General features: G+C 41.2%; 1 protein-coding gene and 1 long non-coding RNA gene across 2 annotated transcripts; both read right to left on the minus strand.

The window, feature by feature from the left end:
* Positions 1–912: 912 nt before the first annotated feature.
* LOC112564110 (hephaestin-like protein 1) lies at positions 913–14,357 on the minus strand. The gene is given in 17 exon segments (XM_025238714.1): positions 913–1,336; positions 1,822–2,343; positions 4,425–4,773; positions 5,362–5,608; positions 6,254–6,466; positions 7,085–7,229; positions 7,579–7,766; positions 8,104–8,364; positions 8,748–8,821; positions 8,853–8,888; positions 9,031–9,138; positions 9,547–9,880; positions 10,965–11,013; positions 11,016–11,170; positions 12,168–12,412; positions 12,992–13,248; positions 13,730–14,357. Coding segments are annotated over 15 exon segments (3,255 nt in total). The 5' UTR covers positions 12,352–12,412; positions 12,992–13,248; positions 13,730–14,357; the 3' UTR covers positions 913–946.
* Positions 14,358–18,661: 4,304 nt separating this feature from the next.
* LOC112564474 lies at positions 18,662–27,758 on the minus strand. The gene is made up of 4 exons (XR_003099221.1): positions 27,126–27,758; positions 20,969–21,392; positions 20,617–20,743; positions 18,662–19,776 (listed from the first exon to the last, which is right to left on the minus strand). It is a non-coding gene; the product is annotated as an uncharacterized LOC112564474 (long non-coding RNA).
* Between the last annotated feature and the right edge of the window lie 185 nt (positions 27,759–27,943).

The following is a 27,943-nucleotide window of genomic DNA, read 5'->3' on the forward strand; positions in this document are numbered from 1 at the left end:
AAAGAAGGGCATCTTGGAGAAATCATTAACACCTACGTTAGCGCACAGTCTCTCTCTCTCTCTCCTTTCTCTCTCTCACACACACACACTTCCTTGTACATACCTATTGCACAGGCATGCAAGTGCTTACGTATATGCATGCACACCACCGCCCAGAACATTATCTCTATCAGCACTGTATAGGAAGCTGCACAAAGTGAAAAGCATACGAAAGATGCACGTGGTAAGCAAGTTGGCCTTAAGTGCTGAACTGTCCTAAAAGTTTTGCGGGTTTAGCCGTTCTCACGCACACAGGCAATACACTTGGCTTGTACTGTGAAGGACCACACATCTCCAGTCTTGTCTTCACGAAAGCATAGCATTCAAACACGTTTACCAGCCTCTGTGGAACTGGGTAGTCAGTAGGACATTCCAGAACATTATATGCATTCCCTAATTTAGGTTTTTATTGTATAATGTTGTACATCATTGTCTCCTCCCCCGCGCGTTGCTGTGCGAAAATCACTAAAGATTGGTGAGAACTGGTTGCCCGCTAGCTGAACGGCGTTTGTATCATAGCTTGAGCTTGTAGTATTCCGACTGGTCCGAGTGGGAGCCCATGCCGCCTTCGCTGTAATCCTTTCCGTAATCCTCGCTGTTCCCCTCGCCCATAGAATCTTCGGACCATTCCTCCGACTCGTCGTACCACTCGTCGTAGGAAGAGTCGCCGCCATTTTGCTCCATGTACTCCGCGCCTTCTTTGTAGGTCCCCTCGCTGTAGGAATAGTCCTTGGCGAAGTCCTCGGCCTTACTCTCGATGACGACCGGCTTTAGCCCAGCCTCGTTCTTGGCATCTACTTCTGCCTTCTTGATCGCGGCCGCCTCGTTCGCCGCCAGCTGTTGCAGCTTGGCCACCTTGGCGGCTTTGGCTGCTTTCTCTTCGGCGATCTTCTGCAGCTCCTTGATTTTATCCTGGGCTTCTTTCACTCCAAGAGCTGTCCCTTCGGCCTGGGCCTGGGCCTGCGCTTGGGCCGCCGCCGCCTGCTGGGCCAGGGCCTCCGCAGCTCCTTGAGCTTTTGCCGCCTGCACAGCCGCAGCTGCCGCCGCCGCCTGCTGCAGCTGCGCCTGGGCAGCTGCGATGGCCTGTTGCTTGGCCTGTTGTTTCGGCCTGGATCTTGACCAGTTCCAGCTGCTTCTCGGGCGGCGGGGCAGCTGCGACGGGCTTGACCTCCATGGAGTCTAGCGGGCTCTTGACCGAGTATGTGGTGACCATCCCCATCTCCATGTGACCGGAAACGTCGCAATGGATCATCCAAGTACCCTCGTTCTTAGCTTGCATGAGCAGGTCTTTCGACATCTGGGACACGAAACATCCGTACGATTTACACAGCAGTTGACGCATTACAAGGCATCATGATGACATATAATGCAAAAGAATTTCTAGCTGACATGCTTAACAAGGATAAGTACTCAAGGATGCAGGCAAAAATCACTAGACTTTCAGGTATTTAATACAAAAGAAGTCTTATGATCGTGCACAATCGATGTCTGCGATTAATCTTAATTCATTAAACACATGTCTAGCATGAGAGGACAAAAGCTTACAGTTAGTATTACAAAAATGAAAATAACACACTGCAACAGAAACACGTAAGACCTGAAACTCTTAAAATGCATGGAATCGGTTTTTTGAAACTGTGGGTCCTGCTCCGGACTATCATTGTCCCCGGAACAATTTTTGGATGGGCAGTTGTATGTCGTTAAAAGATACTGTCAAGCGTGTCACCTATTCAAGATGGTGTGTGCTCAGGTTAATTAATATTGTAATCCTTGGAGACCTACCTCGGGCAGCACGCCCACAGTGTCCACGACTCGCGGGCCGCCAGCCTCCTGCAGGAGGGGATGTCCGTGAAAGTGCACGGAGTGGATGTCAGAGGAGGAACCAAAGCTGAACACGTGCCAGGCCACGCCTTGGCCCTTGAGCATCTCCAGCCCCGGCACGTGCGTGAAGGAATAGCCGTTGATGGTGTGCCACTTGTTCTGGCTGACGAAGTACTCGTCGCTCCACATGCCCTTGTAGTGAGCCAGCTCGGGGGCGTGCGTCTGAACGTTGTCGTGCAGGTACTTGCTGCGGTTCTCATCGAAGACCATGAAGAGCAGAGCAAACTCCTGGTTGACATCGCCTCGTACGCCTTGTGGGTTGAGCACACCCTTCTGGCAGATGACCAGCGGCCCCACCAGCCCCGAGTACACGTCATCCGGGTACTTGGCGGCCGAGTAGTACAGCGAGGAGAAGCAGGGCGACGCCAACTGCAAGGGAGTGGGGACCTTCCAGCGGTACGTGTAGGACTCCCCTGGCTCCACCTGCCGGGTAAAGGATTCTTATTTGTAAAGGTCTCCCTCGTCTTTCATCCCTCCTCACAGACCTGTCAAACTTTTGTCTTATTTCTGTCTGCAGGCGTTGCTAAATAAGTGGACTAATCTTTCTCGCTGATGTTATTATGTGTTTGGAGTATAGAGAAATCAACGGTAGTAAGGATAAGGAGTCATCTCAAGACTTATTTTTAATATATAAGTTAAAATATGTTTTAAGCAGTACTGGGGTTTCATGCGGCTATAAACAATGGTTTTTTTTCGCTCAAAGATAGATATTAAGAAAAACTATTTTATTTGGTTTGTTTGGTCTAAGTTTGTTAATATTTTTCTTTTGGGAAACTAGGATTCTTGATTCTTGTCATTAGAAAGGACTATTTGTTTCTTTATTGAACTAAATATTACAACTAGATAGTTATTAAAATTCTTTTATTATATTTGTGTATATTATGGTAGTTTTGTTTAGATTACTCTGTCTTAAGAAGAATTGGAATATCTACGCAGATTTCATGTAGAAATTGTGTTTCCTTCTAATTTTTTTTTATCATTTCCTTGTTTATCTGATGACAGCTCAAAGCATGGTCTTAAAAAGAATTCCGTGGATTACAATTATAGTGGCGCAGGAAGATATTCGGTTTGTTTGTTATTGTTGGTGTTTTATTTATTTATTTTTTTTTTTGTGGGGGGGAGGCTGACGATGCCCGAGGTTCACATTCTTGTCCCCTCAGTATCTTTTTTAGGGGGCGGCTGCCCCTCACCTCTAGCCCGCTGGTTCCTACGCCACTGACTTAGTATTTCTTCCTTCTGCAACACGTTTCACTGCTAAAAAAAAAAATCTTATTGAAAGTTGAAAGCATTAAGACATTAATTTTTGTACCTGGGCGTTTTACACAAATAATATGTAAGAGCAAAATTTAAAAATAATTATGAGATCTATATTTAGTTTGTCTGGAGGTCTCCCGCATTGCACAAGGTGTCTGTAACTGGATATTAAACCCTGTACCATCGCCACTGGTACAACTATCTCAGTCTCGCACACAGAAAACAAATCTGGATCACTTTCAAAGAAAATGCGTTTATTAGTAAAAAAAATCATGAATTTGAAAAAGTGTATTTGAGACATTTTAAGATTAGGTAGGATAGATATTGCTGTTTTAAAATCATTATCCTTTCTTGAAGCAAAGCTCTGGAAATTTTGTGTACGAATATTAACAAAACACCTTGTGCAATGCATGAGACAGTATTGTCCTAAATTGTCCATAAATGTAAAAAAAAAAAATGTAAAAAAACGATTTCTGAAAGTCAATTTGTATTTACAAAATTATTATTATTTATAACTATATATTTTTCGTATTTTAAAAATTATATTATTTATGTTAGTTGAAATATATTATTGTTTCTTACTTTAAACATTTACTAAGTCCCCCTGGCAATGAAGTGAGGAAAATATTTTTCTAAACGTCTCTAGCTCACGATTTCTAACTATAATCTAAAGAGGTTCATTATCTGTAAAATGGTGTCATTAGTAGCTGCTGATGGCGAAGGTTATATCGATCGTAGTTTTGACTATGGCTAACAGTTAAATTGTGGTAAGCAAATGTTTTCTTGTTAACAGTTTCATTAGGGTCATTATTTTCTTAAATATATTTACTATCCTTATTATCACTCCTAGAATAATAAATTGCAATCATTGAAGTCGGTATTATAACATTTTAAATCGTGTGTTATGGAAGCACCTCTGGGTCAAAAGTGTATTTCCTCAAAGGTCTTTCCTCAAATGCTTCTATACGGAAATAGCTCCTAACATTTGGTAGAAGCATGTGATAGATGACTTCGGTATAAAGGATCTTACCGATGTCAACGAAAGGATCCTTCATATTTCTTCGTTAACTAGTGTGTAGTTAAGGATAAAAACCGACAAAGGGAAAATGGTATTTTTTCACATAAAATATGTCTTTTGAAAGAAACTTTTCCCGCTTTGTTTTTTGATAAACCATAAAGTGGGAAATTTCGCCCCTTTTTTGACCAGCCCCTAGCGGTCATTCTGTGACATAGTTTGTCCCGACCTTCACCTTATCGTCTTTCTGCGAGTCGGTGTAGTCTTTGTAGTGGGCGCCTTCATTCTCCTTGTCCGTCTCCACTACGTGTGTGTAGATGGAGTACGGCTTGGAGGCCATGTTCTTGAAGACCACCTCCAGAGTGTCTCCAACCTGCGCGTGGATCATGGGTCCCAGGATGCCCAGATGCTCAGCCTGCTTCTCGCGCTTGACGGGCAGCAGGAAGTGCTTGTCCGTGTACTGCCGGAAGACGGCCTTCTTGTACACACTGCTCATGCTCCACCCATCACCGCTTCCCTCCCCTGAGCCGCTGCTGCTGCTGCTGCTGCTTCCCTCCCCTGATCCGCCGCTGCTCCTTCGGTGCCTGTGGACAAAACGTGTATGTACTAGCCCGTAATCTTGAGGAATATAGGATGGAGAGGGGTGGACAGTTGTTGAACACAACAGCGGTAGCTGATAAAAGTTGCTCACACACAGACAGATCTGACAGAGTTAGCTAAGGTATAGTTGGCGAGAGCTAAAATCATTGGCTACCATGCTAAGTGAAGGCAGCTTCATGGTATAATTGAGAAACCTTAATCGACGTAAAGGTAGAGATACGCAGCTTGTTTAGAATTACAATAATATTAGTAAAAATAATATAATTATATATGCGTGTAAAAGAGACAGAGGCGTAGAAAGATGGGGGGGGGGGACTCCATGCTGACAGTGAACAACGTTCGCAATCTTTCCCCCTTAGTATCAGTATCTTTATTGAGGGGGCATTTCCTACGCCACTGAGAAAAAGAGAAAGAAAGAGAAAAATTGCAGTTATCTAACAATGGTCAGTTATCTAACAATTACCTTATCTCTCTCTCTGTATTCAATAGTTATCCTTAACTACCTCTACCTGTACCTCTAGTCACTTTGACTTGTCTCTCACTCTGTCTGCATTGTATACCAGTCCCCCTACCTTCCACTTTTCATGGAGGCCCAGGGAGGCTCGTAATCCCACTCGATCTCCTCAGCAGCGATGAAATATTTGCGAATCGGTCCTTCCTCCTCCAACTTCTTCTTCTCTTCTTTTGCTTTCTCCTGTGGATTGATGACTTCTGCCTTGTATGCTTCCGCCTTGGGCTCGCTGCACTCGTCCACACCATACATGGCGAACATGCCGGCCTCGAAATGCTTGGTGTTGGTGCTCTCTATCACCCAAGTTCCTGCGGGCATGTTGAAAACACCAGATTAATACTAGCATTGCCGCCACAAGAAATATAAACTGTAGAAATGTATTTTATATCCGGTGGTTATGAGAGAATAATTGGCTTTACTTCTTCCGGAAAGAGGCATTCCAAACTCCAGGGGTGAGAGTAAGTCGGTTCCCCAGAGCAAAATGAGGAATTTAAGGGGAAGCGTCTTGTTTCCGAAGTTATAAAGGACTGTTCAGACCCCGCGGACACTTCTTCCTTTTTTGCTAGGATATCTTTGCCCCTTAGGTTTTAATTACAACTTCAGGGGTCCGGACACCGTCTTATAACTTCGGAAACAAGACGCTTGTCCTTGAGTTTCCCAGGCTGTACCAGGAAAACGACCATAACTACATCACTACGGCCCCAGGCCTGCTCTGCCTCCGCTCAATACATGCGGCACTAGCAAGTATTGCTGTGGACTTACTAAATATACTCCTTTTTCCAGTTGCTTAACTGCACAACACTTATGGTCCACATTAACCTGGTTGCGGCTATCGAAAGATAAGACAAAAAGTTATGGAGAAAAGAAAAACAGAAATGATGCAAGAGGAGAAAAAAACAGTTTCAAGAAGCAACTCACTCACACAACCGTCCAATCGCATGCTGACTACAGACCTTCCTTTTTGACGGACGCCTTGAGTGCCGTGGTCTTGCCGGGGAACAGGGACACCGTGTCACTCACTCGTCCGTCGATGAGAAAGTTGAGGCCATGGAAGTGCGCGGCCTGCACGTCTGACTCGTCGCCCAAAGAAAAGAGATGCCAGTACACATTGTCGTACTTGCAGAAGTCCAGTCCGTAAACATTGCCATACGAAAGTCCGTTGATCGCTGGATGAAAAAAAACGCCATATTTAATCAACATTTACAGCTAAGATAATGAATCAACAACATAAGGAAAATATGTTCATTCTAGTTAACGAGCAACTTTAATGACCTGTCTTATTTTAATATTTAAGGGGTCAAGCTGAGCCAATGACGTTGTGCCCTAAGATGCTGCATGTTGATGCTCATTGAATTTTGAAGAGACTAGGGTTAGGGTTCGGGAAAGTATCGCATTTGAATGGTGGACACTTCAGCACTTTTTTTTTTCCTTAAAGGGTTGGTAACAATGACATGGACTTGGAGCCTTGATGAAGGGAATTACACAAGTATTTATAATAAGTCACGCAAAATACTACTATCCGATTTAAACAGTAGTTTGTAAATAATACAGAGAAAATTCGGGAAGGTTCTTTCGCGACTACAAAGCTGACCTAGATTAATGATCAGACACACAGAGAGAAGGACAGGAAGAAAGACAGACAGAGAAATAGATCTTTATTTAATTCACGTATACCTAGATAGAATAAATTAAAGATAGATAAATAGTTTTTTTACTTAATTACCTGTATAAATGATTAAATAGAATGGCACTAAGATAGAAAGACAGGTATTTAATTCACGCACAAGCCATTCTGTTGGACTCCCAGAACTCGTGGTCGTCCTTTGACACCTCCGAAGACACGGTGAAGCTTTGGATGTTTTTATCAATGAGCCAAGACAAGTTTTCGTCTATGACCGCCAGATACAGTACTCGCTCATAACCATCTTTCTGTCAAAAGAAAATCACAGGATACTCTCACTGCAAACCATTGGCTAGAAGTTTCTTTAGCCTCAGATGTGATAAAATTCCCAGAGAACCTTACTAACTCTGAGACAGAAGTATGCAGCTTCTTTTGTGTTGGCCTACAATAACGACTGAAAGATTAATTACATTCTGTTTTAGAGAATATTTTCTTCTCGCAGTATGCTTACTTAGCAGCACAGGATGTATATTCACTCGATATATGTATATGCACAAAGATGTTATATATCAAGAAATAATGACTTGATGTGTGTCGCGTCTATGTTTGTTACGGATGTTGCACATACTACTCACCAGGTACTGTTCTTCGTTAATTGATTTGGGCTTTGCAGATGAGTATGGTGCCAACTAGGCCAGAGTTAATGTCCATGGTGGGGTCAACTGCTGACTGGTACATGGTGGTCGTACACGGGGGAGCCCCTGCGGGTTGCGGCGCGGCTGGTGGCACGAAATAGACGTACTTCCACGTCGACTTCGGAGACACAGGAATGTTGTGCAAGCCGCCTGAAAAAAGACAATTCAGCTAGAGTTGCAACCATTAATATATAACGATATAGTCATCGATCTTCAACATCATGTTACTACAGACTGTGCGTTAAGCCCAGCGCAGTAACAATATCCAAAAACAGCTCTCACAACAAAGAAAAAAATGATGTCCCACGGATATATATATAGTATATGTATCTAAGACATCAGTCACGAGATCGGGGAAAAAGCAGACTGGTATCATCATTTTCACCTGGCATTTCCTGGATGATACACACCTATATGTGCCTTTGGCATCAGTCAAGGGTCAAAGAAAGACCGCGTGTGGAGGGGAGGTAGTGTGAACAGAACTTACTCTTGTCCATGGCCTTGTCCTGCGGGACGAGTCCGTAAGGGAAGAAGGAGAAGGGACGAGAGGCATTGTTGTATAAAATCACTTCTAGGGTCTCGCCTTCCTCCACTTTGATGAGTGGCCCTAGCATCCCCAAGTGCTTTGTCGCTACCAGACCGGGACATGCGGTATTTGAACTCGGGGTCCTCGTACTGGAAGTACAGGTACTTGTAGTACATGGAGCCGATACGGTTCTTGCTCGCTGCGAAGTACTTGGACTGAATGCTTTTCACCGTAAAGACACACACACACGAGTTATTAGAGGGAATGAATAAAAATTCCAATACATGTCTGGTCATCTACGCTTTCAAAAACCTAACTGGCTGAATGACTAACATTCACTTACTAGCTTGGCTTAATGACTCATTGACGTTTAGCGAATTACGGTTGAATGGCAAATTGAGATGCCAACACCCACAGTGGATCATATGAGGACTTTACAGATAATTGCTATAGATTTTTATCGTAAGGTGTGTCTTTTCCTATTGAAACAATTTTTAAGCTGCATTTCTCATCAAAACTTTAACAGAGTTTAACAAAACAATAACAGAGACAAAAAGGTCATGTAGCTGAGATGTTTCACCTGTCCTCCGAAATGAGCGGGGTGCCTGAGTACATGTCCATGCCAGTGGGCGCGTAGTCCCACAGATACTCGTCCACCATCATGTAGTAGCGACGGATGTTACCTGGCACCGGCGCCTGCTGCTGAACACCACAATCGTGCACGTCCAGGAAGGCCGACTCTCCCTCTGAGACACAGTGTCAAATCCGTTCAAAGAAGACTAGTGGAGAGAACTGATTTTGAAATGCATTAAAACAAGTTAAAAAAAAAAGGAAGAGGGAAAGAAAGAGATAGCGGAAGAAGCAGAAAGAAAAGGAGCAATCAAGTACCTTCCAGATGATTGGACACGGCACAGAAAATCAGTTTCTTTCCAGGAGCTCCAGCTGTCATGGCCGCCGTGATGAAAAGTTCCAGGCAGGACCTCGGCCGAAATAATCCTGTGGCATATTTTCAAGACTATACTACTTGTATCCATTCTTTCGGCGTCGCTAGCACTGACTGACGGTGTACAGTGAAGCTTTCACAAGTTTTTATTATTATTATTATTATTATAAGAAAATAAGACAGCGCACTTCTCTCTGTCAACCTTTTGTCGTTGTTCCGAAAATCTTGCGAAACAATGGTTACTTTTGCATAGTAAAGGCATTATGCACGAACATTATAATTAATATTTATTCATTGTTGTTACAAAGTTGCCAGAAGACCTCATTAGTCAAACTCCAAATATTATGACTAATTACTGAAATCGATATCACTGAGATCGTGCTGAGAACTTAAACAAATATTTTTACCTGACATACGAAAATCAGATTTAGAGACAAAGACAAAATCCGTGACCTCATTACCTAGCAGGGCCAAGTGTCAGCACCTCGCCATCCACAACGAAGCTGTGAACATCGGAGTGTCCTCCTATGGCGAGCACGTGCCAGGCGATGGTGTCGCCGCCACAAACGCTGAACGGAGAGCCGTGTGCATACATGTAACCGTTGATGGAATGCATGTAGTTGGAGGCGTAGAACTCCTTGTCCCCTTCAGACAGCAACTTTTTGCAAGATTCTTTGTCCCCGCACCAGTCGATGTTTTGCTCGGCATGGAGGCTGCGGTTCTCGTCGAACACCTTGAGGAGCACGACGAACTCGCGGTTCACGTCTTTACGCTCACCCTTATCGTTCAAAATTTCTGAAAAAAAAATTATCAGTACTGCTGCCCACTGGGACAACATTCAGAGATAGAAAAGTGCTTGGATCAGTAGTTCCCTGCTATTTGTGTTAGTTCGTGAACTGTTGTGACCGGAGTCCAGTTTCAAAACTTATTCAACAAAAATTTCTCTTTTGGCACTTCCGATTCGCCCAACTAACCCCTTCCCCATTTGTTTGTGTGTTTTTTTTAGAGCGAAAGTAAGAGCGATAGTGTATTTCTTTTTTCGTTAATATGATAACAGCTTCCTGATAAATAAAATGAATATATATATAACTGGAAGCTAGGGTACGTAAACATAATTCATCTTTTAGAAACTGACATACTGGGGATTTTTAATTTTCTTTCCTATTCAGCAGCGGAAAGCGTGTAATATGTCTTTTTTTTCAAAAAAGGAGTATATGTATATCAGGTCAGCGCAACATTTTCCTCGCTTTTTTTCTCTGCCTCTATTTCTGTATCTATGGAGGCGGGGGAGTCCTTAGAGTCAGAATTGAACCCTTTGATGACAATGACATCATTAAAAGTTAACGCTTCAAGAAATTCTATTACTAATGTATCCTTACAAAGACTGCACACAGAAAATTTTATTTAAGTCAGCATAAGAAAAAAAAAAAGATCAGTTGTCTAATAAACTTTTTTTGGTGGACAGCTCACCAGAAATCTTCAGAGAAAGTGATTCTATATTTGTCTACCATACTGCTGTTTGTGACTGCTGAATTTTTAAAACTGGATTTTCTTTATATTAAGTAAAGAGCAGATGAAAAAAGTGCGAACTTTATACACCAAAAGATGTGGTCCGTACGAATATGACTGGTACTTTTCTTGACTAAATTTGTTCCCAGAAAATATGAACTAGACACTGAAGGACTTGTAATTTCTTGTCGATCAAAGGCAGGAACGATTCATGTATAAAATCGTCTCCCCGGAGTGGAACCATAATCACCATGCTGTTCATCCACACACGCGTCGAGCTTATTTCCCCTTTTCTTTCCTCCTTTACCCTCCCACCATCCACTCCACACACAGAGAGAGAGACACCCCTACTTCGCTTTCCGGCTCTTACCTTTCCGACACACCAACAAAACGCCGACGAGGCCAGCGTTGATCTCCTTGTCGGGTACTCAGCGTGGGAGTGGAAGGGCCAGGGGATGCAGGCATCGTCACCTTGTGCGGGTCCAGCCTCCTCTTTGATCTCCCACTTGTACTCGTACACATCCCCTGGAGCCACTGAGTCCCCCGGCCTCTTGTCCTTGCCCTTGTAGACGGCACCTGCACACGTTTGAAGAAAAAAAATACTACACAGAATTTCTCCTTAAAGCTCGATAACAACACAACCAGTAGTAAAGGGGAAAAGACAGAGGGATCAGATTTTATTTGTGTGCATTGAAAAATATAGGGAAAATATAAATCTTTAAATGTCTGTCTCTAAAAAAGATGTACGATTACTTGTTTTCTTCCTTCTGTCAACTCTAAACTGTAAACAACCATTTCGATCGACAGAAGTTACGTGAAGTCTTAGGAAAAGAAATTGAAAACAGTTTTGAAACGACCTTTTTACACCAAGACACAAAGAAACAATTAAAGACCGTGACGAAGACAGTTCGGTGTGTGGTGGTCTTGGTGTTGAAAGGCTTTTTTCCGTTAGCTTCCTTTTTTCCGTTTACGCAGAGGCACAGAAAAACTACTTAAGACCAATGACGAGAGACGTTGAAAGTTTTATGAAGATAAAAACAAAGTAATTTGCGCGAGGGCGCATGTGTGTTAGAGTGGGTGTATGAGAATGTTGGTGTTAAATTGACTTCAGTCCATCACCTTCCATTTTTCCTGACGCTGAAGGGTGGGGGGTTTCACACCCTGCTAACACCTCACATCCTCGTTTTTCTCGTCCCTATTGTCTTTACCGCTTACATTCAAGAACAACGGACTCAAAAAAAAAAAAAAGACTGATTGAGTTTCACTGTTGTTTGGAAAAAAAGTACTCTTTTGAAAGCTTTTTAAACAGCGCATAATTCCTTACTCAGCTGTAACTCAATCATCCTCGGTTGTCCCAAGTTAGTTACATTTTGGTCTTCTACTGAATTCAACCAGATGATTTGAAGAAAGACCTGTATATTTTTGTGGACCTTTAATGACAGCATCGATTGGTTCAGCTGTTAGACTTGCGTTGATAATGAGAGAAATGGAGTGTGATTCTAAACTTTGTAACTCTAGAAATGAGTGGCACTAAATAGAATATTTTTAAACCTTGTTTCAACATTCTACCCACCTTCGCTATATGAATCATAAAAGACGCCATGCACGTGGACGGAGACAGGCTTGGACGCCATGTTGTGGAAGTACACGTACACCGTGTCGCCGACCTCGGCGCGCATGATCGCTCCCACAATGCCCTGCCAAGACTTCATCGACAGTTCCTCGTCAAACTTCTCGTTTGTGTACATTTTGTACATCGTCTTGGTATAAATGCTGCCAATCCTCTTTAAACCACCTTTCAAGTAGAACTCCGAATTGCTGATAAAAAAATAAATAAATAAGTCATAATAAATACAATAGAGTTACAAAGTTTTAAAACATCAAGACAACAAGGACTGTCAAATTTATATGCAAAACAGGTTCAGTCTTATTCTGGAACAGCGTGGCAAATCTACCTTGACCAGACAAAATGCCAGAGAATAAGAAAATGAAGGTCCACAGCGTAGATTTTGTGTGTGGGATTTTTTTTAAAGGAACTATGAAGACAATGTGTAACAATATCAGTCAGAGTCTTGTACTACTTTGGTTTATGTATGACTGAATATTCTTAACATATTGTAGTCAGAACTTCGGTGTTCTTAGCCCTTCGCTGACTTCCATTGTGGCTGCTTCTTTATGCGTAAGAAAATATCTTATTTCTGTGTGAAGTACCAAGGGAACATTAACAATATTGCAAAGCAAAGTCAGCGAGAGGTATATACAATACAATACAATACATCTTTATTGTCCATGTTTGGTTGCAACACAGATAGAAATTTTCCTTCGTTGCTGGGAGCTCCCACAAGTGTGTGCATTCTTTTGAAATTCTCTCTCTCACACACACAGAGTTCTACTCACTGGCCCACATTCGTGTGGTCTCCTCGAGGTGCGTAGTCCCAGTCCACCTCCACAGCTCCTAGGTAATATTTACGCACGACAGCGGTCACCGGACGACGACTGCAGCAAAGCCACCAGGGTCAGCAGCCACACGGCTGCCGAAGTCGCAGTGCGCTGGATGGTTTGTCGCGCTCCACCACACCTCGTCATGGTGTGTCAGTTGGTTGCTCCCCCTGTCTCTCCTCAGCGCTTTTCAGGGTCGTTTAAAGTTGACAGAACTGTGCGAGGAATCAAGTTTTAACCGAGTTATGAGAGTAATAGCGTTCATTATTCATATCTTCTTCCCCCACAGTGCGAAAACGGCACAGGGTGGAAGCAACACATTCGAAAATGTCTTGAAGATTTTCAGATAGGGGTTAGAAGGTACATGGTACTCTTCCTCCTTAAAAATAAACAAAATATGGTAGAGAGCGAACTTTGAAATGCTTCATCAAAGTTGTTTCCCAAGAACAGTTATTCTAAAAATTAACTTTCAAAAAGTTGACAGAATTAAAAACAAAGATTTCCTATAGAGTGACAACAGAACACTTCTTGAAACCATTCCCCTCCCCATATTTTTACCCTAAAATGTTCTGTGCCTCTTTAACATCCTTCTCTCTTGACATACTGATTTTGCGCATGCATAAAGCAGTTTCTGAACTAACGACCAGAAAACTAAAACAGAAAGGAATCCTGAAGTCCGAGCGTTAAGCGACTCACCTGCTCGGCTGTCCAGTGTGAGCAGTCCTGACCGTTGTGTTGCTTTTTGAAGGGGCCATATGGTCGCAGGATTACACAACCTGCGGCTGCAAAAGGCCACGGTCACGTGACTAGCGCCCCTGTTCTAAACCAGCTTGCATCAATCCGCTGTTCCTCCATCGAGCACGCACGTCTTCTTAACGTCCGGAACCACAACAACACAAAAAAACCCGGTAGATACTTACTTAGGTAATTTCCGCCCTCTGTTCGTTCAAGCCCGCATCTTACTACGATAAGCAGCTGCAGAGACTGTGGTGGGGTTATTTTTATTTTTTATTTTTTTAAGCCAGAGGTTCAAAAGTCTCGTTTGCTGGACTTTGTCATGTCTGCCGTGTGCAGGATAAGATCACTCTCAAGCGAAGAGACACGTGGAAGGGAAGTTACTCTAGTCCAAGTATGGCGGACAGTTAAAAAAAAGAAAAGAAAAGAAAACCCTCGATCTTTCTGACTACGTTCATGCGCAAATTCTATGCTCTCGGTAATCCTTTTTGTAGCTTTAAAAAAATTGCATCCGGAAATTTTGCCAAAACAACTGCTTTTTGCGTGTGCGATCGGTTTGAATTAAAACTTTATTTTTATTCGAGAATGAAAATCCACTAGTGACAACCACGCCTTGTGTGATTTCTGTTTATTTAATAAATGTTTCAGGGAAAAGAACGGGCTAATGGACGGAACTTTGGAGTTGTCAATCTCTGCTCTCTGTACTTTTTTTTTTTTCTAACAGGCGTTGCACAGAGGAGCGCAAAGGAAAACATTCGCGGAGACATCGTTGACCAAAACAGAACAAGACCCTTCTCACATTTCGCTTTGCTTTTACTGGCTAAGGAATAACTGAACAAAAATAAATAAATAGAAATTTAAAAAAATCCGTTTGATGATTTTTTCTCTCCCTTCTTTGCTCTTTTTCTTTTTTGACTATAAATCGCAGATGCTTTAAAGTTCATAGATGGCAGCTGTAACATGCTTGAGTGAAACTATTTGGACGATTAAAATGTTATTTTGTAATCCTGTAAGTTGTTTGGTTAGATATTTCAAGCTGAAGGCGCTAGCTTCTACACAGAATGTAAAGGTTTATGGAACTGGTGTGCGGCTTTTTGTGAAGGTTGGCTTCTGCTAAAGGACAACATATAATAACATCACCATCATTAAGACAACATCAGCAATAACCATGATGATAGTGATGAAGTAATTTGGAATGTAAAAAAAAAAAACCCTCTTTGAAAGAGTTTTAACTACTCAGATAACATAACTAAGCAATAATTTAACATCCTTAATTGATGCAGATAAGAGTGGCATAAGGTAGTAACATCATACTTCTATTACAGTGTTTATGTGTGCTCAGCCTTTTTACTGACAGCTACACCAGTGCCATTGTGGAGAAAGATGACTGCCCTGATCTTGGCTGCAGAAGATTAGAACAAGCACCACCACCAGAACGTGAGGGTTGTGTACCAGTGGAGATCACGCGGGGCTCCAGACCTGTAGTGACCTCGACCATGCCTCGCTCTTAGAAGACACACACACTGCAGTCTCTAACCCCCACAGCCTTCACTAGAGGCAGATTAACGTACAAAAATATTTACACACCAATGTACCTATGTCTATGACACCCTAAGCCTCACCCCTTCTGTTTCTCTGTCGCTTTTCCCTCCGTCTTTTATCTACCTTCTCTCTCTCTCGCTATCTATCCTTGAGTTTACAGATGCATGCATATAATACTACTTCCTTCGTGCTGTCTTTTCTTCTTTATATTACAAAAGTTTGGATGTAAACTACATATATTCTTTCTTTCTTTCTTTCTTTCTTTCTTTCTTTCTTTCTTTCTTTCTTTCTTTCTTTCTTTCTTTCTTTCTTTCTTTCTTTCTTTCTTTCTTTCTTTCTTTCTTTCTTCACAATTGTAGTTTCCTTCAGTTGATTGTGCTTCGTGTTGAACAGAGCAGACCTGTGTCGTCTGCACTCACCTGCTGTTACTGAGCAGTCATCTCCTAATACCTTACAGTCATCAGCCCCATGTCGCCATGGTAAGGATCCATCTCATATTTGTTTATTCCATCAATAACAAAAAAATAAAATACGAATCTAATATACTGAAAACTTTCTGGTCTGTAATCCCTGTACCCCATCATCCGCGCCATTTCCCTACACCCAGAAGCTGGCCCGCATATGCACAGAACAAAGTGTGGCTACGGAGGGCACAAGAGTCAACAAACTTTTCTTCATCGCGTGTGAGTCTGTCATGACGACTGCAACCAACCTTGGAATACCGTGCTGTCGTCTAGTCTGCCGCAATAGATAAAATGCAAACGATAAAATGGCCAGGACAAGCACTGTTGTAGTCTAGAAGTAATGTAATTATCCAGCCTCCCAGAAGCAGGCAAATTTCAGACAGGCGAACATGGACCGGAGACACTCACAGAGAGAGAGGCAAAGAAAAAACACGAAATAAAGGCACAGAGAGCAACAACAACAAAAAATGCACATGAAGAAAGAAAAAAGTAAACAAATAAACACCTGATTATTCAGTTATTGTTAAACATCTTTATATGCGCGCTTTTGTTTCTGATGTAGACTATAATTATTTTCAGTAAGTGAAATTATGCTTATTATGTTTTGTGGATTAAATGTACTTAGAAAAAAGAAGGTTTAGAGACAATATTTATGAAAGTATTTAAGAAATTTTAATCACTTCTACCTTCTCCCTTCGTCGCCATGGTACTCTGAGAAACCTATGACAAAGAAGGGCTGTGAGGAGCTCATTAACTTCCCACGAGCTTAAACTACAGACGGAGACATTGGTTATTTTCTAACTCATTCATTTAGGATACTGTCATTCTTTCTTTACCTCCCTTTTCTGCTGTTGTTTTCGTTATTCTCTTCTCGTAGCTCTTTCTGTTCTTTCATTTAATTTATAAATATACCTCATACATGTAAGCGCTTTGGGCCCGCCTTCCTTGGTATTCCCAATTCATCATCATCGTCGTCGTCGTTTTAAAATTTTCTCGTTCTCTGACTTATCCTGCCCTTTACCTTATTCATCCCTACCTCAATCAAAGATATTGGTAAGTTCTGGTGCTCACATTACATCATGACAAGGGCAGTCCTAGTTATTCACTCCATACCTTCTCTGCGTTTGTTTCTGTTATTCGTTCGTGTCACTCACTGGCGCTTGTCTTGATGTTCTTCATTTTAATCTAGGTTTTTTTTTCCCTTCTTTTTCTTCAATTTGTTATTGATGGTGGGCAGAACTGCTGTTGATGGTATCCTTTCTAGAAGATTTAGATTACGACAAAAAAGTAAATATTCAAAGAAGATTTGTTCCTAACTGCATTAACTACCATAAGGCAAAAATCGGTTTCAATCGTTAATATACATGATACTACCTCATCTTTGACCACTCGGTCTGTCTGCCTGTCTGTCTGCATGCATGCATATCTGTCTTTCTGTCTGTCCAACTCTCTGCCTACTCGCATGCCTGCCTGCCGTTCTGTCATGTACCTATTCAGTCATCTTCCGTGCTCTGCATGTGTTCGCGCGTGCGTACATCGTAAAAAATATGCTTACGTGAGGATGAAGACGTGCGTGGATTTGTTCAATAAAAATTTTGCGTAAACATCCATAAACTTGTCATTTTGGAGCTTTTAAGGAGACTGAAAAATTAGCGAGACTTTCTTAAAAACTATTTTCAAAGTTTTTTATGCCTTATGGAACTGCTTGTCTTTCTTTTTTTGATATTACTTGTTCACCTTTTCGGACCTTAAATTGTTGCATGTCTAAAATATTTTGTAGCAGAATGCCTTTTGGCATTTTCAGTCTGGTCCTTTTAATAGTGTGCGTTTGTTTTACATCTATGTAAGGATTTAAATATCCTCCTCCGTGACCTAACCTTGCTTTGCAAAGAGTCAATGTCCATGTCCTTTAATAGTGTCTAGACTTATAACTTAGAGAAGAACTTTGTGACTTTGTATTTATATAACTTATTAGTGCGCAATCTCTGTTACTGTGTGCACCTGAGTTAATTTTTCCTTGTGTATATTTGTTTATAAATATAAGTACATTTCAAATGTTTGTCTAAGGTAAACGCCTTAAAACTTTACTAAAAGTAAACGTCTTCGAATTCAGCTTATACAGAAGACTAGTTTTAGATATACCTCTCTTTTCGTCGCTACCTGTTTTCTCGACAAATCCATGTGCTTAAGAGAAAAACATTAATTTAATATTTTTCGTGACTCTTCGCCATAAAATACGTTTTTGTGATACGTTATGCATTATTTCCAGCGCTCGTGTTGACCTTTAACTCAGTTGAGGACCGACAAAAAAATCTTGAGTGCATTTTTTGTTTCTAGGCGGCAAATTTTCCCTTCCTAATACCATTAATTTCTTGCTACTTTATTACAGTACCATCGGAAACCATTTCCATGCTTCCTATTTATTTGAGTAACGCATGTAATTTCTTAGGCTATGATGGTTGTGACTTTTGATCTCTGGTGCCATACCCGCCACTTCTCTGTTAGGTCGTACTTGCTGCATGCTGACCTCTTATGTAATACCTACATCCGCGTCTGAGTGACTGGCTGGAGGTGTTTCAGGTGCACATAAGTTACAGCTGATTTCTAGATTAGCTTCATGTGGAGTCTTCAGTTGGACGATGTTTAGGCCACCTTTTTGGCTTCGTTGGCTTATGTGCATGTTAGTTCTTGAAAATTATTCTTAAGTCGCCAGTCTTAAGTGGCGAATTCAGACCATACTTTGCAAAGTGGACTTGCACTGGTGACCAGCGATTTTAGACTTATTTTCAAGACCTTGCAATAGTTGCCTCCAAGGACCTCTTCATTACACACATCCGTCTTTTACACTTCGCTCTGGTTTAAAAGTCTGCCTGTGCTGCGGGGAAGCATTTAGTGGTCGAGGTCGATCTTAAAAAATATAATCCTCCAAAAATAATGGCTGTACTTCTGCTAGAATTCTCAGACAATGTCACGATGTGAGGAGGCAGATCGAAGCTACAGTCACTGCCAGACTGCCAACATTCTGTACCTGCACACCAGCCAGGCTGCCAAACACACCTAGGACAAACACAAACTGTCATGCACACCATCACAAAACATTTGAAGAGGATAGACATACAGTCCTTTATTTCCCCGTTGCCCTCACACAACATCTCATGGGATGCAACATTTACAGCAGTGATCCTTATCAGACCGTGTGGCCGTGTCGTCTTCTTCTTCTTTTCAGATCGTCTCATTCAGTTCTTTCCATTCTGCGCATCGATGGAAGTAAATATAACTTATGAATTTCATATGTTGACTAATGGTGCTTAAGAATGAGAGTTGAAAAATAGCATGTGAACAATATTTTGACAGGAATACTGGTGCTGATATAGAAATTTTCAATTCAATTGATTCTCAAGGAACACAAGTATTGGGCGACTCAATCTTTGATGTTAATTATGGAACGTTTGAGTGTTAAAAAGCGCAGCTATCACTGACAAAAAATTATTTAATATTTATTTTATATTAGCGTAATTAACGATTCCTTTGACAAACAGCAGTCTAATCAGGTTTCTAAGCAAAAGAGGTCTCAAACTATTTTCAGGTCGATCTCTAGGTTACTCTCGGGTTTTGCAGTTGATCTTGCGAGTCCATTGACTTGCTATGGACTGCCTGTCTCCAAAGAACAGACATGAATCCGTGTTTCAATGTTTGTAGCGGGATTTGCACAACACCCTATTTTCATCACTTCCTGTTATTTATGCGTGCCACGTCACTTCCGACCACGGCCATCCACCTCATTGTGCCTCGCCCTACCCTAACCCCTTCCCGTGCTGCATCTGGCCCGACGAGCGTCAGCTACGTACGCCGAGAAGGATCATGTGCAGCATCTGGTTGAGACACGACAGCTCCGAGTGCGTGAAGTGGCCGTTACGGTCCCTGTCACACAGTCGATACATCTGGAAGAAGGCCAGGTCTCTGCTGCTTCGCTTCTCCACTCCTTCCCCTTCTCCGTCCAGTCTGCAATCAGTCAGCAGCGCATGAAGACAACACTGGGGTGGGTGCGAGTCGGCAAAGGCGGAAGCCGACGTTTCAAGCAACCTAATTACTCCCAGAAACATCTCAGTAAACATCACATAAACTTGTTTTATAGACTTGAGATCGAAGGCAATGATACACGCACCTACGTACGGAAAAAAGCAAACAAACAAGTGTGCACGAAAACAAAAATAAACAAGGGTGCATGAAAGGAAAAGCAAACCAATAAGTTTTCATGAAAACAAAAGCAAGCATGTGTGCATGAAACCAAAAACAAACAAGAATTTTTCTGAAGAACAAAAGTGACAATAATTAAAATGCGGCAGCGGCCTTTAACTCAGAAAAAATATGTCAGTTTTGACCAAGATCTGATTTTTTTCTTACCCACCCAACTTCAACCCTAAATGCATCATCTGTGAAAAATTGACTCCCTATAGAAACCTTTCTATAATTTCTTATATAATTTTTTACATTTCTTAACATAATGATCTTCACACTAACAGAAGAACCCATTGGACACGTTGCTAGGGGAAACTAGAGATGCGCGTATCTAAGTTTATATGTGTGTTTCTGTATCAAGACAAATGTAGTCCCGTGAAATTACGGTCGTTCGTAGGGAATTGAGTTGTTAGAGGCCTCACTTTTCTCGTGGCCAGCTTTTTGTGAGGGCGGTGCCGATCTCCTCCCTCTCTCTCTCTTGCTGCTTACTTTCCCCAACCCTGTCGGGAGTCAATGACACCCTCACCTCCTTCTACAGATGGGTCTACTAACCACGAGACTGTTTCCCTAGACATAGATGCAGATGTCAAAATAAAAACTCACAATTCGATCCTTGATATTAAGAATGCTCGCTAGATGATGCAAGAAGACACAGGACTGCAAGACCCAGGACCACCAGAGTCACAGACGACAGGCGCCGCAAACACTCCATTATTTCGCTGTTTCACGACTGGTTGCATTTCACAAAGTTTCAAAAAAATTAAACCTCATATGTAATCTACAGTTTTGTCTTCATCCTACATAACAAAAACTGGTCTGTTAACATTCTGGATTTTAAATAAAAGACAAGGATAATTTTCTATAGGCAAACTCTAAACACTTAGGAAAATTTCTATTCCTGATGGAAAAATCCTATCCGTGTCTAAGAACGAGGTCTGTATACGACTTGTCTTACCTCGAAGAAAGGTGATGTGTGCCCTCAAAAATCCTCGTTCCAGTTTTGCAGGTGTTGTTCAGAGTTGTCAAATGCGGTACCACTTATGACTTACGATGTCCAACTGCCTTGCCTGAAGTTGTTCTTTCACTAACCCTGTTCAGATCAGGTTCCACTGCAGCTGTCAAATGTTATTCTGTTAAAACTGACAAAAGCTGTTGTATATTAAAGTTGTCAGTAACTATATAGGTAGAAGCTGTTCTGCTGTAGATGTAGACTGTTTTGCTGTAAATGTAGAAGCTGTACTGATATAGATGTTAAAGTTGTCAGAGCTGAATTTGTCAAATGTTGTTGCCCTGTGTTGTAATCGCTGCTTTGCTCGGCGTTGTCCACGGCGCTGTGCCTTGGTGATGATCTCTTGTCTCAGACGCTGAACCAGAAGCTTCTGGAAACCAAGAATGCACGCGTCTTTAAAACTAATTTCTCATGTGCGCATTTATCTTTTTTATGTTCGTCTTTTTTCGTTAAGCCCTCGGATCGCTTACATTTTTATAAAATTTGTTTACCAGTTTCAGAAAAAGCCGGGATTGTTTCTTTTAACTCTCGAAATGGCTCAAAATAAAAAGCCAAAGTGCTGTCTTTATCTGTTTGTCTGTGAACAGTTTTTGCTATTGCTCTCTGCATAAAAATCCTACTTATTAAATGAAAATAAGAATATTTGCGTATGACAGGATTTTATACATAAAGTTTCTTGAAAAGTTCAACGTCTTATTGAAAGCGTCCTTCACTCTCGCTCAACATAAGAAATAAATCCAAAAATGTTAATGTAAGAAGTTTATACCTCCGCATTTCCCCACCCACCCCTGTTTTCTCGACATGGTCCCACATAATCAATATGACTAATTTGAGCTTTCTTGTAGGCGGTTGATATGGCTGTGGAACAACAACAACAACAACAACAACAACAACAACAACAAAATCCATACTTTATCCCAAAGCCTCTTTCGCAATGTTTGACCTTTGTTTGACATGCTGAATAAACGGTTTAGAAAATATGTTAACGTTGAACTGTTTCTGATCGTTAATAGCTTTTGAGAAACACGATAATTGATTCTGATGTCCTCATTGTGTCTAGAAATTGAGAGAGGAAAACAAAGCCGGCATAAACAGCGTGTACCTGGGGAATTTACAGGTAACATCTAAAAGGTGACTAATCTTCTAAATTAATGTCAAATGTCTTTATTAATTTCTTATCTTTGTCCATCATTATCGGTGAATTGCTCTCTCTCCTCTCTCTCTCCTCTCCTCTTCTCTTCTCTCTCTTCTCTCTCTCTCTCAGGCACGCCCATACACATGCATGCACGCAGCACGTATACAGGAGCTTCCTAATGACATCCCCTCCCCATCTCCTCATTACTTTCTTCCTCTTGCCAAGCACTTGCACGCGCATGTACGGCAGGTTGATGACTGTTGTCACGTGTCCCCAACAAAACCTTTACTGTCTATCACATATTTTGGACACGAGTGCCTGGTATGTGTCAAGTGTAGCAAAAGACCAGCATAGACAATCATTTGTTAATTGGCGGGTGACTACAGGGCTGAATGGCTGGATGATACTTTGGATGGAGCAATCAATAGATCAATGGTTCATAAATTTACTGATATTTTAGGCGATGAAAATGCGAAACTGTTTACGTGGAAAATGTATGGAAAAAATATTCGGAAGCATTGCATTCATGTATTAACTAAATGGTGAGAAGTCCGACAAGCTCTTGACAACTTTAATCAGTCTGCAAGTTATCAGCGGCTGCCAGGAGCAAAAGGTCAACCCTACTTGTAACCTCTGCGCATTCAGTTTATTCCAAATGGACGGAAATATTAAGGCTGTTTCTGGAATTTATTTGTATTTTTGTTCGGTTAATATAAAATAGGAATCGGAAATACAAATGGCTTGCCCTGATTGGTGATTTATTGATCTTCAGCATTCAGAATATTAATTTTTTAATATTAGATCTTATTTCTATATTTTCCTTCTAGTTTTCCCACTTGTGATTTGTTAATTTCCTTCTAGAAATAGAGAAGCAAAGGGCAAAAACATGATTTCCAGTAAAATTTGGACGGGCTTTCAAAAATAATACTTCAGCAAATACAAATTTCGTACATACACATATATAGATAAACAGGAGAAGCCTGGTGTTAAAATTTTACGACAGTGTTGTTTGCTGAACGTCCTTTCAAAAATATTTTCACAATATTGTGAAGCCTTTCTGCTTGACATGTATGATGCATCAGCTGTCAGGTCTTTATAGTTTAGTTATTCTGACAACCACAGCAGACTGACAACATATTACAATTCCAGTCGTCATCTTGTTTTGACAGGAGAAATAACAGAACAGATGGCATGGCTTAAGTTTTTATTTTTCCCCGAGCATCATAATTTCCTGTTCTATTTCGGTCGCCATTTTATGTTGTTGGGAAAGTATCAGACTGCAGACAGAATTGCTGGAACGTTTCGAACAAGACGAATTCGACATGCTCTGCCAGAAACGATTTACCGCTATATCCGAACGTTATTTGGAAAGAGAGTAGGAAAGGAGAAAGAGAGAGATGGGAGAAAGAAAAAAAAAAAAAAGAAGGATCGAACTCGATAGTAGATTGACGAGGCACAGCAATGAGCGGGGGACATGGGACATGTCGGCCATCTTATTTCGTCAACCATCAAGCCGCGAGGGCGGAACACGTGGGAGTGAGAGCGGATGCTGGAGACGAATCGGGGGGATTGGATGGGAGGAAACTAGGGGAGACAAAGGGCAGGAGGGCGGGTTTGTGATGTGGGTGGGAGGGCGAGCTGGCGGATAAGTGAACGTGGAAAATAAAAAAAAAGAAACAAGATAAATTAAATAAATAAAGTTTACGGAAGAAAAATCCATGTTGTCATTTTAGAAAGTTCACCAGCACCACACTTGTTTTTGCCTCTAGGAAGATTATGCTTAAGCTATCACTTCTGCATGTTATAGTGAGCACCACAGCTATCGACCAGCGTCCTTTCCAGTCTCTCTATCACACGAAGAAATAGTGAAAAGTTAATAAATAAAATAAGATTTTTGAAAACTGACTGGATGACAATTAATTCATCGTTAAGTTAACCGCTAGTCCTCGCGTTCTCACCCTTGCGTTCCTGGCACAAGTTGATTCTAACATTTATCTGTTCGAATCCAGGAACCATATCTGTAATAATATATATTTTTATTAAATTGTATTTTCTTTTCAGAGATAATTTATCACATTTTTATTGAAGCTCGTGGGAGGCAAATGACTGATGAATTCTAATTACCAGATCGTAGCATCGGCCAGCTGCATCCACGACTGTTCGGTGCTGGGGGCGATTTATCTCATCCTGTTAATCACTCATTTCCTTTCACATACTTTTGGTGGAAGTACAAATCAGTTCTTTTAGTATACACAACATTTGTTCCATATTTCAACCTGGGCGAACAGCAATTAGAAGCTCTGGAAAAGCCGCACCATCTCATGGCAACCAGTAGGCCTACAACTCTACCTAGGGTGGTAAATCGTTTCGCGAAATGGAAGCGATCATGTCTACATCCCTAAAAGCCTGAAAATTGTTATTATTAACGCATTTTAGACAGCTCAGTAGAAGGAATATTTCCTGGTGGACTGGGTTAGGACTGGTGGACTGAATTTGGTGAACTGCAGAGTGCAAAATGCTGGCCTGAGGTGCTAAGTAATACATCTTCATACTAGAACTCGACTCCGTTATCACTACCTTCCACACACGGTCTCAGAAGGATTTGACAAAACTTTGTCAGTAACTCTGGTAACGATACCTGTGAGCTGTAACGAACGACAGATTTAAGGCTTGGGTAGGCTAGGGGGGGGGGAGGAATTTAAGTCAATCTTGTAAAATGTGTTTTGATTGTAGGAAATCATGATTAGCATGACCTTTTACCTATTTGTCCCAGGGGAGGAAGTGTCACATTTCGAGGGGATCGAACAATATGAATTTCTGGAATTTTGTTTAAGGGCTAGCGATTTCACCAAAACCAACAGCGACTGTGCTAGAAAACAAACTTCATGCTGCACAACTAGGTTTGGTTTGGGAAAAGAACTAGTATGTTTAAATTTGTCTGAAGCATTGTCTAATTGAGGCATAATTGCGAGGTAAAATTACCTGAAGTTTCTCTTTGACAGTTGTTAAAAACATTTTCTGCCATTCAGCAACTTTCATTAAACTGAGTTATCATTTAGGCATAAATGTTATTTCTTAGTGTTTGTGTAGAATAAGTATGAGGTACATAGTAAGTATTTAAGTATTTATGTACATAAGTAAGTATGAATCGAACATAATTTTTTGCCATATTTTTCCTATTTAAAAATCAGGATAATGTCCTTTTTGGTCATCTCCATATTCATCTGCATAAAGGACTGAAGGTTGTCTAACACAAGAATATACATGCCAAAGAAGTGGGGCGCTGCAGTGGGATCCTTCGTGTCTTTGTTTAAAGACCACGAGACGAATGAGAAAGCATCAAATGAGAATGAAACAAACAAAAAAATCGCCCCTACCAACACCTTCTGATCACAGTGAAAATACGCAAACTGAAGGGATATGGGAAAAAATTGATTCGGGCTTCAAGGATGGTTCTGTGAGGAACAGTAAAAGAAGAGTCAGGCAAAAGACGAACCGAGCAGACAACACCCAAGGGTGGGACGACTTATCATTCAGTTCTTCGCGAGAACGACAGAGAAATATGGAAAAAGTTGTTGATAATTAACAGTCAAGTACCCCTACTGCCAATGATACATTAAGGGACAGATGATGACAACGACGAAGAAGGATATTTTGAGATATATTTCATGTTTTCTATTTCTCTTAATAATCGTCATTTTTGTTTCTCAACATCGGTAATTATGGCATGTCATGGAAAAGTTGGCAGAGTTAATTTTGTTTTTGTTTTTTTGTTTTGTTTTGTTTTGTTGTTTTTTTTAGGAGGGGGGAGGCAAGTTCAGTCTATCGGAAAGTTGCAATCATTGTGGAAAGCCTGTGACAAAACAAAACACACCGTTCTTCGTCTTTCTAAAGGAAGATTATTCGTTGACGCATCGGAAGGAAGATGGATGGAGAGCTTGAGATCGGACAAGCTGCGGATGGATTGCTGTCCAAGCTTAACTCCGCCACATTAACAAAATCCGGGAAAAGGAGGAAAAGAGAATAATGAGAGGGCCTTTGTTATGTCACATTGACCCAATATTTCCCTACAGCGGATGATCTGGTCATTAGGAGAGAAGTCTACTTTTGTAAAGTCTGTTTCGAAATCGAACGCGCCAGCTGATGATGTGAATAAAACTATTAATGGAGTGAAAACATTAAAATATTTCTTCTTCTCCGACTTAGAGATTGCAACGCACAAATATAGCATGCAGAATTTGTAACTTTGAAACTACATGTTGGTCTTTCCAGGCTTTGAAACTACCTACACTAGAAAAAGGCAATTATTCTCACCCCGACCGGGTGGTCCATCTTCTGAGACACTTTCTTACCTAAGACTGTTCTTGTCGGTGTACACAGTGAAACATCGTAAGAGTATTATCATCTAAATACAGTCATATTATCTTGGCTATATCATAATCTCCTTCCCCTTATCCCCTCCGTTGTATTTGGCTTCACGGCAGCCACTAGGGTGTCTTCCTGAGTGAGTGACAACTTGATTAACACGCACGCCGCTTTGATTGAGTGGTCTAGGGGTGGATTAGAGGATGATCAACTGATTTACACAAAAGGAAAGTTTAAATGTAGAAATATAGACTAGACTGCATTGGCAAAGTGATCAGAATAAGCAACGATAATATAAAGATACTATAACAACAATCTTCCTTTATTTCAATACCAGCTGCAACTATTAGGATAAATAAGGATAAGATTGATTTTTTAATATTAATTTTTAGATTAACATAAGAATTACATAGCTATAACATAACAATAATTTAACTTCAATGTTTAACGTATGAGAAAAAAAAATTAGCATATTAATTACCCAGTCACGGAGAAAGAGAATGAGAATCAGGACGAGAGACATGGAGGAGCGAAATTTGGAGAAGGATGAAAAAGACAAAGATGGCAAGGACACCGGAAAGGAAAATAATGAAAGTCATCTACCTTTACGTGCCCTCCACAAAGATCACGTTGTTGTCTGTTTTTTCGAGTTCTTTCCTGAACTTTTGCTGTTTCCTGCTCGTGCGGTCGGTGGATGACGTGGCGGGAGTCTAGTGTGGACAGTCAGTAAGTTCACGTGCGTGTCCTCCTCGTGTGACGATTTTCCACTTGCAGTTAGAATTTCAGAATGGCATCCTTTATATTCGTCTTGCGTTCGTTCCCGCGCATTTGTCAGCCACGTCCCTCGCGTCAGGAACTTTCTTTATAGCACGCTTCCACCCGCCACCCTCCCCGAGGGTAGTCACCGGAGCTTTCACTGCGCATGCGCCGATTGTGCCGGCGCGTGCTGTTGACGGCGCTTTGGTGGCCGGAGTGACGCAACAGTTTGGACGTAGGAGTGGGGAATAAGGGGAACACAATGGTCCACCCTCACACCTGTAATCTCTCTTGCGATTTCTTTTTTTCATTTAATTTTTTTTTCCATTTATTTTTCAATAGTTTGTCTTCTTTGCTGAATGTTCATTTCCATTATATGTATATTATCTACTCAAAATGTGTGTGTGTGTCTTTCTTGCTTGTCTGAATTTTTCTATTATTGTTCCTTTATATAATAAGGTGTTTACTGACTGCTGTACATTCACTTTAGTCTTCCTCACCCCCTGGTTTCAAAATTACAATTTTCTTCTTCCAATGTGAAGAAAAATATGCGAAACCGCACCACAAAACTGTCACAATATATCGTGTTCATGCGTAATCTATTAAAAAAAAATAATTTGTGTTCAAAGTATACATGTATCCATTTGCATAGACGCAGCAAAGAC

This window comes from Pomacea canaliculata, linkage group LG5 (assembly GCF_003073045.1).
Source record: "Pomacea canaliculata isolate SZHN2017 linkage group LG5, ASM307304v1, whole genome shotgun sequence".
Lineage (NCBI taxonomy): Eukaryota > Metazoa > Mollusca > Gastropoda > Architaenioglossa > Ampullariidae > Pomacea > Pomacea canaliculata.